Consider the following 14768-nt stretch of genomic DNA (forward strand, 5'->3'; position numbering starts at 1 on the left):
AAACTAAGTTAATTAACCAATGCTTGTGATTAATCATGATCAACCATTAATTAATTACACAATGTTGGAATAAAGAAATGCATGACAAACTGGTTAGAGAAAACAGATTCAAGCAGTTTAATAATATCTCAAATAGTAAACATTTAACAAATGTTTTACATTAACATCTCTCAAATAGAACCTGGTTAGTAAGAGGTGTGGCAACCCACAGACGACAAAGCTCAAACCTGGATCCTCAGATCCAAAAATCAACAACCTAGTGCCTAAGCTTTTCAAAATGAAACTTGCTGTGCAGCACACCTGGTGTTAAACGTGCCATTGTAGCACTCAGTCAGTAACTGTGCTGTAATTTTGGCCATCAGTGTCAAACTTGGTCACATGATTAATTTGCGTTAAAATACTAATGTGATATATTTCTAGACTATTCACATGCGTTAACACGTTAATATCTGATAGCCCTAATATAAAGTGAGAAATTTATACACATCACTAAATGAGCTCATAAAATGTCTAGTGCTGTTGTAATCTAATGTACTGAATACTAGACTACACACGGACAGACTAATATATTACCTGCGAATCTCAGCATCTGTAAAGCCCTCCACATTGTTTTTACGTGCACGTGGCCGACCCCGCCGCTTAGGCTTCTTATCATCTTCACTGTCATCTGTCTCACTTTCAGAACCTGATGACTGGCTCTTCAGCTTGAGCTTTGAACCAACATCACTGTCACTGTCATTTGCCTGTGCCTGAGAAGAGTAACAAAAAATGAAATTCAATACATCACGATACACAAATGTCTGTATGTACTGTTTGGTCTCATAATATGCATCATGTAACACCAGTAACAATTATGGCAGCATAATGCAAGTCTTTTAAACCTGAAATATTCCATTTTGCTGAAATACAGTAGGTACATCACTGATAAAAGTTAACATGTACTTGATTGACACAAAGTTTTTTGCACACACTTAATTTATCTTTTTTTATTTGCTTAAACACTCTCTTGTGGGTGTGTACACTTATAACACAGCAGTTGAATGGAATGAGCTGTATGCTCCATTCAGGCAGCATTTTTTTTATTTATTAAATTTAGGCAAAAGAAACCATGACTGGATTTTGTCAGAAATTCTAAAAACAACCACATATATCATAGGCATATCTGCCTGTTGAACATCCTATTCTATTACATGAGGATTATTATAAAGCTTGTGGCCCCACTGCTCAGGCACTATACTAAAAATGTTATCACAGTACTATTCTCAGTGATCCCAGTAATCATCAAAGCCTAGATTTCCTAACCGTCCCATTTTTAAATAAAAAAAATGCTCATCTAAATAATGCAAACTAAAAATAGTCCTTACCGTTTAAAACATTTTAATATGAATTATCAGAACATAATACAGAGTTTACAACATATTAAACAAAGACTGCACTGAATAACCCTTCTTCATCCTTTGTACTTGGTGGCACCATATTGTTTAATCAGGAAATAGTACAATCTTGCGTGTGGAAAAATAAGGGTCAACCTAAACCAGAGAATGCTTAATGCTACAACATGCAATGCCATTACAGTGTGCTTCCATTGTTGTAGCAAAAGTTTGGGGAAGGTCTATATAAGTGTGATAATCGCATGTTCAGCCATTTATATGCATGTGTGTACATATGTTACTGTCATATCTATATTATAGATATAGATTAACAGTATCAATCGATTTATGCATCAAAGTAAGATATGGATTAAAAAAAAAAGGCAGGAGGAGAACAAATTAATTATTTACAAACTTTTCGGTGACATTAGAGGACACTGATCCGAAACTAAATAGAGCAGTTTTATCAAAGCTCCTCTAAAAGTACTCTTATAACTGTATATAAGCCACTTATATACAGTTCCACTATAAAAGTTTGAAGACAACATACTTTTTTATTTGAGCTTCTGCTCCGTGGCAACATGTAAATGTCTTCCATCTCCTTCTGCTTTTCCTCCTCTTCCACCCGTCTTCTCTGATCTTCTGGAATGATCTCATCCCAGTTCCGCATGGGCTTCTCCTCCAGCTCTGGTGTACTCTCGTCCATGGTGAAGTTAGCCACCTGCCAGAGTAGGCAGTTTATTGAGAAACGTTCAATACTTTAAAATTATTAAATTAATCACGTCCTGTAAAAATTTTGCAAAATACCTTAAATTGGGACAGAAGCTCATCTGTGGCACTGGAACCTTGGTCACTTTCCCTTGTTTCAGCAAGTCTCAAAATCTCATCAATGTCCATTTCCTAGAGATAAAAACATTAAAATACTTGGTCACTTTTGCATTTTCATAACACATTAAAAATCTTCCCATAACCATTATAACAGAATAAGGTCTGGCATTTAAATACTCTAATATTAAGCATGATTGCAACCAAGCTGAATAAGGCTAGGAGCTGTAACAGCAAGCATGGTCATAGTATGCTGCAAACTGCACCTTAACCTAGCAGCAGCATGTAAAGTTAATGCTGGCAGAAGTAAGTGCACAACACAAGGCTTTCTAAATCAAGTGGCCACTTGCTTCCTTACTCTGTGTGCACAAAATTCAGATTAAAACCCTGCAAGATTCAAACCTTGAATGTTTGAATGTTACAGTGCTAACAACCAAGACACCAGAGTTTGGACCTGAACCCAGAAGAGCATTTCTGGATAGACTTGAAAATAGCTGTACACCAATGCTTGCTCATCCAAACTTGGTTGATGATGAACCATTTTAACAAGATGAATGGCAGAAACTTCCAAACATGGTATCAGTGCGCAGCAGCATGGAACCGGTTCCTTTATATACAGTACATCAGGGAACAGCTGATTGCACGCCAGCTGGCATTAGAGACCCGATTGTGCGTAGGACTCTAAACATTCCCGATAAGATATGAAGGAAGACTTTTTTCCTGATTACCAGTCTGTCTTCTTCTTCTTCGTCTTTCAGCTGTTTCCTTTCAGCGGTTGCCATAGCGAATCATCTGCCTCTATCTAACCCTATCCTCTGCATTTTTTTTGAAGTACTGTAACTCCTGTATCTGTCCAGTCGGAGATAGTGAACATGGTCTCAGAATACAAATATCTTGAAGTCCATCTCGACAACAAACTGGACTGGTCACTTAAAACAACGGCACTTTACAAGAAAGGACAGAGATTTTATTTTCTGCAAAGGCTCAGGTCCTTTAACATCTGCAACACCATCCTTCGTATGTTCTACGAATCTGTTGCGGCTAGTTTGAGTTTTATTTTTTTATGCAGTGGTATCTTAGGGTTTAATACAAAAGCATCTGACAAAATTAGACCGGACAAGCTTATTAAAAGGGCTGGATCTGTGCTAGGCATGAAGATTGACTCTGTTGAGGTTGTGGCAAAGAGGTGGATTCTGTCCAAAATTAAATCAATCCTGAACAATCCTTCTTACCCGCTATTCAGTGTGCTCTCCGACCAGAGGAGCAAATTTAGCCAGAGACTAATTACTACCAAGAGTTCTACAGAGTGCCACAGGAGATCTTTTCCACCAATGGCATGAAATTATACAGTCGTGGCCAAAGGTTTTGAGAATGACAAAAATATTAGTTTTCACAAAATTTTCTGCTAAACTGCAATTCGACTGGGCATGCTCTCAATCAACTTTTGTGCCAAATCCTGACTGATATCAACCCATTCTTTCACAATCACTTGGAGTTTGTCGAAATTAGTAGGTTTTTGTTTGTCCACCCGCATCTTGAGGATTGACCACAAGTTCTCAATGGGATTAAGATCTGGGGAGTTTCCAGGCCATGGACCCAAAATTTCAACGGTTTGGTCCCCGAGCCACTTAGTTATCACTTTTGCCTAATGGCATGGTGCTCCATCATGCTGGAAAATGCATTGTTCTTTACCAAACTGTTGTTAAATTGTTGGAAGAAGTTGCTGTTGAAGGGTGTTTTGGTACCATTCTTTATTCATGGCTGTGTTTTTGAGCAAAATTGTAAGTAAGCCCACTCCCTTGGATGAGAAGCAACCCCATACATGAATGGTCTCAGGATGCTTTACTGTTGGTATGACACAGGACTGATGGTAGCACTTACCTTTTCTTCTCCGGACAAGCCTTTTTCCAGATGCCCCAAACAATCGGAAAGAGGCATCGGAGAATATGACTTTGCGCTAGTCCTCAGCAGTCCATTAACCATACTTTCTGCAAAAGATCAATCTGTCCCTGATGTTTTTTTTGGAGAGAAGTGGCTTTTTTGTTGCCCTTCTTGACACCAATCAGCCTGACATAATGATCTTCAGCCTTGTGCTCCTCAACATTCTCACCTAAGTTAACAAGACAATTACTGAAATGATCTGAGCAGGACCTTTAATGACAGCAATGAAATGCAGTGGAAAGGTTTTTTTGGGATTTGGAAGTTAATTTTCATGGCAAAGAAGGACTATGCAATTTATCTAATCACTCTTCATAACATTCTGGAGTATATGCAAATTGCTATTATAAAAACTTAAATCAGCAACTTTTTCAATTTCCAATAGTTATGTAATTCTCAAAACTTTTGGCCCGACTGGACAACTGTCTAGACAACAAGTTCTCTGCATTGTTTACACTAGGTGAGTAATAACTGTCTGTAATAATACAATACTACTTAATTATAATACTTGTTTTCCTCACATTATATTTCCTATTATATTGGTCAATATATACAGCTAAAAGGCACACAGTCCTAAATTCTTTGAGAACTTCTTCCTTACTGCGTCCATCCTACAAGGATCTTAAACAATTGAAGGAGCACCCTAAATCCAGGAACAGATCCCTCTACAGTTTCCAAATCCTATAGGTCACAGACTAGGAAAATATTGAAATAAATAAATTGGGATATAAAAGTAGGCACAAAACAGTATTCTTGGTACAATTCAATTACATCTTTATCTAGTTCTCCTATTTTCTTGTTTTAAAAGGACTCAAAGACTACAGATTGTCTGTATGATACTACACTAATAAGTAATCATGCTGCAACAACAAAAGTATCTTCTACTTATATAAAGCAAACAAATAATAAATTATCTGCTAATAAGGCAATGAAAAGTTTACCATGACTCAAACAAACTCACCAAGGGGAAAAATCTGGAAAAAAATTTCCAGCATGGGGAATTTTAAAGAAAAATGTATTCTGACAGAGCAATTAACAGTATAAAAACTTGTTTGTGTAATTTACCAGTAGTTTAGTTTTAGATAATTTTATAAACAACTATATACTGTAAATCAAAACGCCCTCAACCTTCAGAAAAATGTGACATGTTCCTTGATCAATTTCAATTCCAGATTGTAACAGGAGGTGCAAAAGAGAGTTAGATAGTGAGTTAACAGTTGAAGGTTACATCACAGGTTATTCAAAATATTTACAGCTGTTAGATTTTGTAACCTGACACCCTACCAGCTGAATTCTAAAAAAAACAAATGAGATGAGTGCCCGGATTTAAGGACCTTCCGTCCGACTTCGAGGAACTCTCCCCACCTCCTGAGATAGGAGGTATCCTGTTTTCCCTAACACCCTGCTTAAAGTACTCGCACCACAGCCACTCTGGTGGGAAGCCACTCTGATGACGCTCCGGAGTAGTGCCTTTTGGTGGGGTTTATGACAGGAATGACTTCTAGAGAGTGCCCTGAGGCATTCTATTGGACTCCTTGTCCCAAAATGTACCTCGGTCAGATGATGGTGGCACTCACCTCAACCAAGGTGGCTAATTACTTTCTTTTTAAATTGTCTTGTCCATTCTATGTTGTAGTGCATTGGGTACTGCAAAATAAATCAGTCACATTTCAAAGTAATTTATGAAATTACTGCCAGGGGGTGCAAAGTGACATTTTAATTTGCCACAGTTATTGAATAGAATTAGAGCTTAGTTCATAAAAAAGTCATATGTTGTATCGAAGAAATACTACAGTGATGATAATTTTCACATCTGAGTACTTGTATACTTGTATACAATGAACATGAAAAAGGTTGTTTTGTCCTTAATAATAACTTCCCACCTGGGAGTTTCTTTAGCATACTGATCGTTAGATTGATGGGCACGGGTTATAATATTTTAAAAGGTTTTATTGTTCTTGTTCCTAATGTTATTTTAAAGTAAATAAAAAAAGTAATAGGTAAAATAGTAAAATATATGTTTTAATGGTTTAAATAGTTAAAATTTTAAGATGGAGAATGTTTGATGTCATGCGAGCATTATAAGATTTAAATTGAAAACTTTTAAATAAAAAGTGGCAGCTGGCACGCCTAATAATAGATGCAGGATTTTTTATAGTCTAAATAAAAATGCTTTTCTAATCTTGTGCTATTGTTACTTTAATTTAATTTAAATGACGTTTGGGCTCGGGTGTTGTGCCGGCATGGGGATACTCCTCTTTTATTTTTTAACGTAGTCTAATCAGCGCTCAAACGCACACCGTTTTCCAGAGTGCAAAGGATTTTTGTTGTACTAAATACTATTTATGCAGTATAATCAGGGCCTCTTATTCCTATTTATTTTAGGTTGTTTTTGTGTTACCGTGTATGCTTTACAATGTCAGACAACATTCAAATGCAAATAATTTACCCCTCCCCAGGTGTGAACCTATCTCAGTTGTTCTTATCTGTCAGGAGTGAGTAGAAGTAAGAGTAAAAAAAGTATTTGGTGAAAATACTACTAAACTACTGAGTAACTGTTTCAATCTGTTTTCTAATGTTTAATTTTTTTTTTATTATAATAATTATATATTAGTGTGTGTATATAAATACATACACACACACAAACACAAACACACACACACACATATATATATATATAAAATACACCATGTTCCAAATTATTACGCAAATGATATCTTTCTTTGATTTTCATAATTAGTAAATGCAAATGACAGTCAGTATAATTTTTATGTCATCAACCATTAGGGTAAAATTTTAATTTTATTAAACAAACGTCCTAATGATAATATTTATTTCAAAAATTAAAAAAACAGAAAATGTACTGTTCCAAATTATTTTGCACAGCAGCCCTAAAACATTTTATAGGTTGTAAAGAACTGAAAATGGGCTTTTGTTGAATTTGCAGCTTTAGGAGGTCAAATTTACTGAAATCAAAAGCTATTTAAATCAAAAACATCCTAACAGGGCATGTTACATCTTAACATAGGACCCCTTCTTTGATATCACCTTCACAATTCTTGCATCCATTGAACATGTGAGTTTTTGGACAGTTTCTGCTTGAATTACTTTGCAGGATTTCATAATAGCCTTCCAAAGCTGCTGTTTTGATGCGAACCACCTCCCACCCTCATAGACCTTTTGCTTGAGGATGCTCCAGAGGTTTTAAATGGGGTTGAGGTCAGGGGAGAATGGTGGCCACACCATGAGTTTCTCATCTTTTATTCCCATAGCAGCCAATGACACAGAGGTATTCTTCGCAGTATGAGATGGTGCATTGTCATGCATAAAGATGATTTTGCTATGGAAGGCACAGTTATTCTTTTTGTACCATAGAAGAAAGTGGTCATTCAATATACTTTGCAGAGAACATTTTCATACCTTCAGGGAACCTAAAAAGGCCCTACTCCCTACCCATGATTCCGGCCCAAAACATGACTCCGGCACCTCCTTGTTGACGTTGCAGCCTTGTTGGGACATGGTGGCCATCGCCCAACCATCCATCCATCTAGACCATCCAGGGTTGCACGACACTCCTCAGTAAACAAGACTGTATAAAAATGTGTCTTTATGTATGCCAGAGCCCACTGCAACTGTTTCTGCTTGTGAGCATTGATTAGGGGTGGCCTAATAAGTTTATGCACAACTGTAAGCCTTTAAAAGATCCTACACCTTGAGGTTTGCGGGACTCCAGAGGCACCAGCAGCCTTAAATACCTGTTTGCTACTTTGTAATGGCCTTTCAGCAGCTGCTCTCTTAATTCGATGAATTTTTCTTTCAGAAACCTTCCTAATTCTGCCTTTATCTGCACAAACCTGTCTGTGCTCTGAATCAGCCACAAATGTCTTCACAGTACGATAATCACGCTTAAGTTTTCATGAAATATCTAATGTTTTTATACCTTGTCGGCAGCAGAGAGATCCTTTTTCTTTCCTATATTTCTCGAAACCTGTGGCCTACTTAATAATGTGGAACAACCTTCTTTGGTACTTTTCCTTTAATTGGGCTTATCTGGCAAACTCTATCACACATGTCTGAGATTCATTTCAGTGATCCAAAGAGCCCTGAGACACAATACCATCCATGATTTTAATATATATATATATATATATATATATATATATATATATATACACACACAGTATATATACCAATTTGTGCGTACACTATACACACACTGTATATATGTATATGCTGTTCTTTTCCAAGTGAAGCATGCTTTGCTTACATGATAAAACAACACCAACACCAGCAGATGACATAGTTCCCCAAACAACCACTGACTGTGCAAACTTTGCACTGGACCTCAAGCAACTTGGATTCTGTACCTTCCCAATGAAATGCAAAATTTATTTTCCTCGGAAAAAAGTATTTTGCCCACTAAGCAACAGTCCAGTTCTTGTCCTTCACCCAGGTAAGATGTGTCTGTGGCTCTTGAAGCACTTCTTTCACTGAATCGTTCCCAAATTCTTGACTGGTCTTCGTTTTACAATCCTCTGAAGACTGCGGTTATCCCTGTGCCTTGTGCACCTTTTTTTTTTTTTTTTAAACCACATTTTTTCTTCCATTTAATTTTTCATTAATATACTTAGACACAGCACTATGAAAATAGCCAGCCCTACTGAACCAGACAGAGACCATTTAAAGGTTTGGGAAACATGAGTTTTGTGTTAATTAGCAGATTAAAATGCAACATTATGAGTTTTGGGTTTTCATTAGCTGTAAGCCATAATCATCAAAATTAAAAGAAATAAACAATTTTTAAAATCCGTCTGTGTGTACCGAATCTACAGTATATTAGTTTCACTTTTGAATTGGATTTTTGAAAAAAAATCAACTTTTTGCTATAATGTATTAATACGATATATGTATAAGTATAAGTCTTATATGTATAAGACTTACAGCTGTAATTGTAGCAAAAGGTGGTTCTAGCATTGACTCAGGTGGGCTGAATACAAATGCATGCCACTCTTTTCATATATTTGTAAAATAGCTAAAAAAAATTGAAAACCATATATGATATACCCTCCACTTTACAATTATGTGCCATATAAAATACATATGCAAGGCACTGTATGTTTTTATGCATGTATTCATCTTTCTATCAACAAAGCTAACTAGCTTCTAACAAGGCTGAATCCCATATTGCTGTCCAATCCTTGATCAAGGGCACTTTTTGGTGTGTGAGACATGGGATTGTCTATTCTAACCCACTAGCTTTTCAATTAAACACTATTTTTGAAATTAAACCCAGAAATTAAATGTGCTGATATTCAGACTAAGTGGAAATATAAAAATAAACTTTTTTTTTGCATATTTGCATGACTGTCCAACACCTGACTGCTTTTTTCTTTATTTCTGGATATGATATTTTAAAACTACTTTCACAGGGATTTATTACACTAACTTTAAAATATCACTAACACTAAGTTTAAAATAAACAAATCATAACTGTGAAATTGTTGTATAAAAGCAATATTACACTTGAGATGGTGTTGAATATCAGCATGGCTGTGATGCCTTTGGCACTTGGGCTGCACCCCCATGCCTACTACCATATCACAGCTGATGTTCATCACAACATGGCTCCCTCTCTTGTAATATTGATTTATTGATGTCCCTAATTTCTTCACAAAACTGGTTAATTGATACCTGTGGTTCTGATTCCTCTCCTTCTGGTTCTTTAAACAGATCTTCTGCACCAAACTTCAATATGGCTGCCAGCTCCTCCTTGTTAAATGGATTTGAACTAGAAATACAAAAAGAAAATCAAGACTACAAATGGGCAATTTTATTTAAAAGTTATTTTTACTTATTTCAGTGGAAAGCACATTTTTTCCACTACAATAGATATAGAATAGAAGCTCACTTTGAATTGCCCGAAGTGTTGTCTAGTATTGTTCGTCCGGTGGTGTCCATCCTTTGTATGACGAGATGGTCCAGCACCATCTTTTTCTTTGCCCTTTCTATAATATCCTCCTCCACAGTGCCTTTTGTGACTAGTCGATAAATATTCACCTAAACAGAAAAATAAGATTATCATTAGTGTACTACTACACCAATTTCTCTCTTGAAAAAGTGTTCTGTAAGCTTTAAGACTAGAAATATTACTTGTTTCTTTTGGCCTATTCTATGGGCTCTGGCCTGGGCCTGCAGGTCATTTTGAGGGTTCCAGTCAGAGTCAAAGATGACTACAGTATCGGCTGAGGCCAAGTTAATACCCAGACCTCCAGCACGTGTAGACAAAAGGAAACAGAAGTCCTAGAGCAAAGGAAAATTAGACACTAGAATCACAGCAACAACTTAATCCTATTAAATTTTCATGAATGATTTTTATGCCTTTCTGTTATTCCTAGTGTAAACCAAAGTTATATATTATAATGCAAACACATTGTTTAACTAGTACAATTAATATATTACCCTGATGTAAGGAAAAATAAAATTACACTAAAAATGTTTGTAAAACCAGAGCCATCCAGTTAGGTACATACCTCTGAACCCTCTGCATTAAAGTGGTCGAGTGCTTGTTTCCGAAGTTCTCCCTTGATGGACCCATCTAATCTCTAAACATATTACAAAAAATAAACAAAAAGTCAACACCATGGCAAGTTGGGAGACCTCAATTACAGGTTAGTTAGCTTACGGAAGGAGATAGAGACAGGGTTTTGTTTATTGTTTTGGCCTTGGCCCAACCCTGAAGCCAAGAGCTTCGTGTGTGTGCGTGAGTGCGTGTGTGTGTGCATAAAAGAGAAAAAAAAACAAAAATAAAAGACCACGCACACTTAAACCTGATTGTAGAGGTTCTTTTTTATTTTGTCTTTTGTTGCGTCCCTGAACCCTAGACTAAGGGGTCGTAACACCAGTATAACAAATCACCCAATTAGTCAATTTGTTCTCTAAATAGGTTATAGAGTCAAGGAAGCTTTTTATTTTATTTTTTTTTACACCTATCACAAGTGTTGCCTTATCCAATATAGTGCACATAAAAACAAAAAATAAATAAATAAATAAAAACCTGTTGGACAAAAAGAACATGATTCAATACATCGCTGCAAGCCTGACACCCAAGTCAGCCTGAAGCCAACATCAAATTCCTATCTTAGCAACTATACAAAGATGCTAAATATATACATATCATATACAGATGTGGCCATTAAGACTGCGCGTGTTTTCCCGCGGGATGCCTCAATTTAGTGCGCGGCGCGCCGCGACTTGCTGTAAGCAACATTCGGGAATTTAAATAAATGTGTTGTGCTTCACTGAATATCCGCCAGATGGCACATGGAAGGACTTTATTTTAAACGCCGGACCAAGTACTGTACAACGAAGAATTGTGTATAATTACTTAGTCTAAAACAATATTGTTTCCAATGCTGAAGCAAACATGAATTTTATTTTGCTTTACAACAGATCTTTCATGATAAATGTGTGTATATGTGCTTCATATTTTTTTTCATAATGATGAACTGAGATGCCCAAATTCGTGCTTTAGAATTCTTAATAAGTTTCCTATATATTTTTTGTAATGTTTTAACAGGGACAAAACAGTGAAAGACATGGCAATGTCTCGGTTTACATGGTGTTGAAATTAATTTAATTTCCTGATAGTAGGCTATCTGGTAGTCTTAACTATGCGAATGTCCTGATTCGTGAATATACCAACATATCTTATTTAAAACGTAAAAAATGTGTCGACATCATCAGAAGACATGAATGAACTATATATATTATATTATTAAGTAAATATTATTTTATGACCACGAACTTCTTCGGCCTTTTTATAATAATCATCATATTTGCTGTTTGTGTCCAGCATTTAATAATTATTTCATACATAATTTAACCACGACTGGAAATAATAGCTTGAATGTGATGTGATTGTGAATTCATGACTAAAATAAAGTAGTTTGTCTTTTGTAAAGTACTTTCACTTTACAAAAGGCAGCGTTTTTATCAAAAGGTTGATAAATGCATGTTGTACAGTATATACACCGCGACAGCGCGTGCAGTTACTCACTTCTCACCTTTCATGTAGGTCTGCTCGGACTAATTCGTTTTAAACCCCTCAAAAATGCGTGTGTATACAGCCCAAAACCTCCATCAGTTATTAACGATAGCATCTATTTAGAAAAAATGCCCCAGTGATTTCGGAGCTTCAGGAAATCTCCCGGCGCTCTGCGCATAACACCGGGCCAACTTATGTCGGAAAGAATTTATAAACGGTTTCTAAACGTGGGCTATTGTTTTTTTTACTTATAGTATTTGTTAATTTAATTTAAATAAGGTTTGGGCTCAGGACTTCGATTCGGCATCGTGATCACCCTCTTTAATTTCCTACGTAGTCTGAATCAGCGCTCAGCTGCACACATGAAGTTTTCCAGAGCGCACCGGCAGAAGTAGACTAATGATTATGAACGCATCGGGAAAACAGCAAGCAGACTGACTCTGACCATTTAAAAAAACATTTGCGTTCATTTTCTGACGCGCTCAAGTTCACCAAAAACAATACAGAACAGCGCAGCTTATTTGCTTTCAAACATTTATAAAATCACGTTTTTTCGTTATTGTGAGTGCGCTTAAATAAAAGTTGAGTCTTATAAAGGCATGTAGTCTTATATAGTTTTATTATATAGTTTTTGCACATTAATCAGAGTCCTCATCTGTTACATTTTTGAGGACAATAGTTTTTTTTCAGCCTGTCACGGCGTGCGCCCAAATCAATATCGCTCCTCGCTCACTAGTTAGGCGGCCTCTCCTTCAGATATGCGAAGAAGCGGGGCTGCGGATTTAGGCACGAATAGTGAAGAAGAGCTCTCCTTGCTAATATTCCCGGGCTTCCAATCCGCGCTATAAAATACTCGGGGTTTGTTGGTTTACAGTGGATTTTACTACGCGGTGTGAGTGAGACGCGCACACACAATGGGGAAGTGCGGCATGCAAACGGGCAAATGGAACGCGCCCCAGGAACTTCAAAGAAGAGCCAGCGCGAGCGGACGGAGGCAGGAGCTGCTGTCCGCGGATGGCCGTCGTACTCGTATTTTACAGCGCGGGGTGCAAACCCGGGATCATTGGCATGGATGAGCTATGTCCAGCTCTGTACCAGCATGTCATGTGGGCATTATAAGACTAAAAAGTGGCAGCTGGCACGCCTAAAAATAGACGCAGGTTAATTTTGTTATAGTCTAAATTAAAATCCTCCTCTTTAGTGCCTCCTATTCCTATTAATCCTATTGTTCTTTTAGTGTCACTGCGTGTGCTTACAATGCCAGACAACATTCAAATGCAAATTATTCACTCTCCCCAAGTGTGAATCAGCTGTTCTCACCTATACATATTAACATATACGTTCTCACCTAAAGTGTTTAGGTGAAATTCCACCTATACAAATGTGACAAATATGCAAAGAAAAAAAATAGGAAGGGGCAAATACTTTTTCATGGCACTTCACATGTAGTCAGATTGTTCCACTGGGCTGAAACTGTAGCAGGTGGAGTTATAGCACTTTTCAAATCATACTTACTATACACTGATATGAATAACTTTGAATGATGAATGCTACGTTAATATGATCTCGGGCTTGCTCCACATTATAAAAGCAAAGCGCGGAGTTTAGTCCGAGATCAGGGAAGTATGTGATGTGGTGGAAAATAGGCAGTGGCGGTTCTACACTGAATTGCTCCCCGGGCGAGACTCCCTCCCGCCCCACCCCCGTCAGCGCCACTTCTAACCAACCAAACCCCCTGTCTGAAGTCTGCTCGGTCTTGTTAATTTGTTTTAAAACCCCCAATTCTGTGAATTCCCCCAGCAGCGAAACCGGTTTGATGACTTCACACCTGTAGTAAAGGTGAGATGGGGGATTACAGTAACTGTGGGTGCGCTTCACCTCGGAGCGCGCTGTCGCGTTGTATTCAATGAATAGACTAAAACAAAATCATGTTTGCTTCAGCATTGGAAACAATATTGTATTAGGCTAACTTTATTAAAGATTATACACTTTTGTATTCTTTGTCCACACACGTGGGCAATTTTTAGATATTTATCCTTTCTCGATGCAGCGAATTTTCTGAGCAAATTAATAATAATTTCCATGAATGAAAAGGTAGAAGAGGAAAAGGTTACGCGAAAATAAGAAAAAGCTTTAGAGGTAAATGCTGTGAAATGCTTCAATAAAACAGATTCTGCCTATAACAGGTCAGGGACAGTGAGGCTGGACCCAGCAGCGCACCACATCCCACATCATAATACATGCTGATGATGACCAACACGTCTCCCCTGATCTACCAGAGCCAAGTAAAAAGAACGGCAATCAAACAGAATAAAATTAGTAGCAGCATTAACTTGTGCTAGTAATTATTATGGTGGTCAATATTAATTGAAATAATGTTTCTCAGCATTATTTCGTGTTAATATTGACTACCATAATAATTAAAATAAGTAACTAGTTTACTAGCGTGAGCTACTGCTGCTACTGATTTTATTTCAGCTTACCTGTTCAGTTTTATTGCCATTCCTTTTAAAATATTGTCTTTATAGATTTATATGTTGTTTGTCTTGATGTTCTTTTTTTTTCGTTTCTTTGACCCAATATATGTTCAG

General features: G+C 37.0%; 1 protein-coding gene across 1 annotated transcript in view; it reads right to left on the reverse strand.

Moving 5' to 3' along the window:
* Positions 1–14768, reverse strand: part of chd2 (chromodomain helicase DNA binding protein 2) — a 186769-nt gene that overhangs the window by 47255 nt on the left and 124746 nt on the right. The window contains exons 19-25 of the mRNA XM_053499720.1: positions 10664–10735; positions 10284–10433; positions 10042–10190; positions 9825–9921; positions 2178–2270; positions 1921–2091; positions 574–749 (exon numbers count right to left, since the gene is read on the reverse strand). Of these exons, the coding sequence (XP_053355695.1) occupies positions 574–749; positions 1921–2091; positions 2178–2270; positions 9825–9921; positions 10042–10190; positions 10284–10433; positions 10664–10735 (908 nt within the window). The remainder of the gene's footprint in view (positions 1–573; positions 750–1920; positions 2092–2177; positions 2271–9824; positions 9922–10041; positions 10191–10283; positions 10434–10663; positions 10736–14768) is intronic.

The sequence above is a fragment of the Clarias gariepinus genome, chromosome 7, assembly GCF_024256425.1.
Source record: "Clarias gariepinus isolate MV-2021 ecotype Netherlands chromosome 7, CGAR_prim_01v2, whole genome shotgun sequence".
In the NCBI taxonomy this organism is placed as follows: Eukaryota; Metazoa; Chordata; class Actinopteri; order Siluriformes; family Clariidae; genus Clarias; species Clarias gariepinus.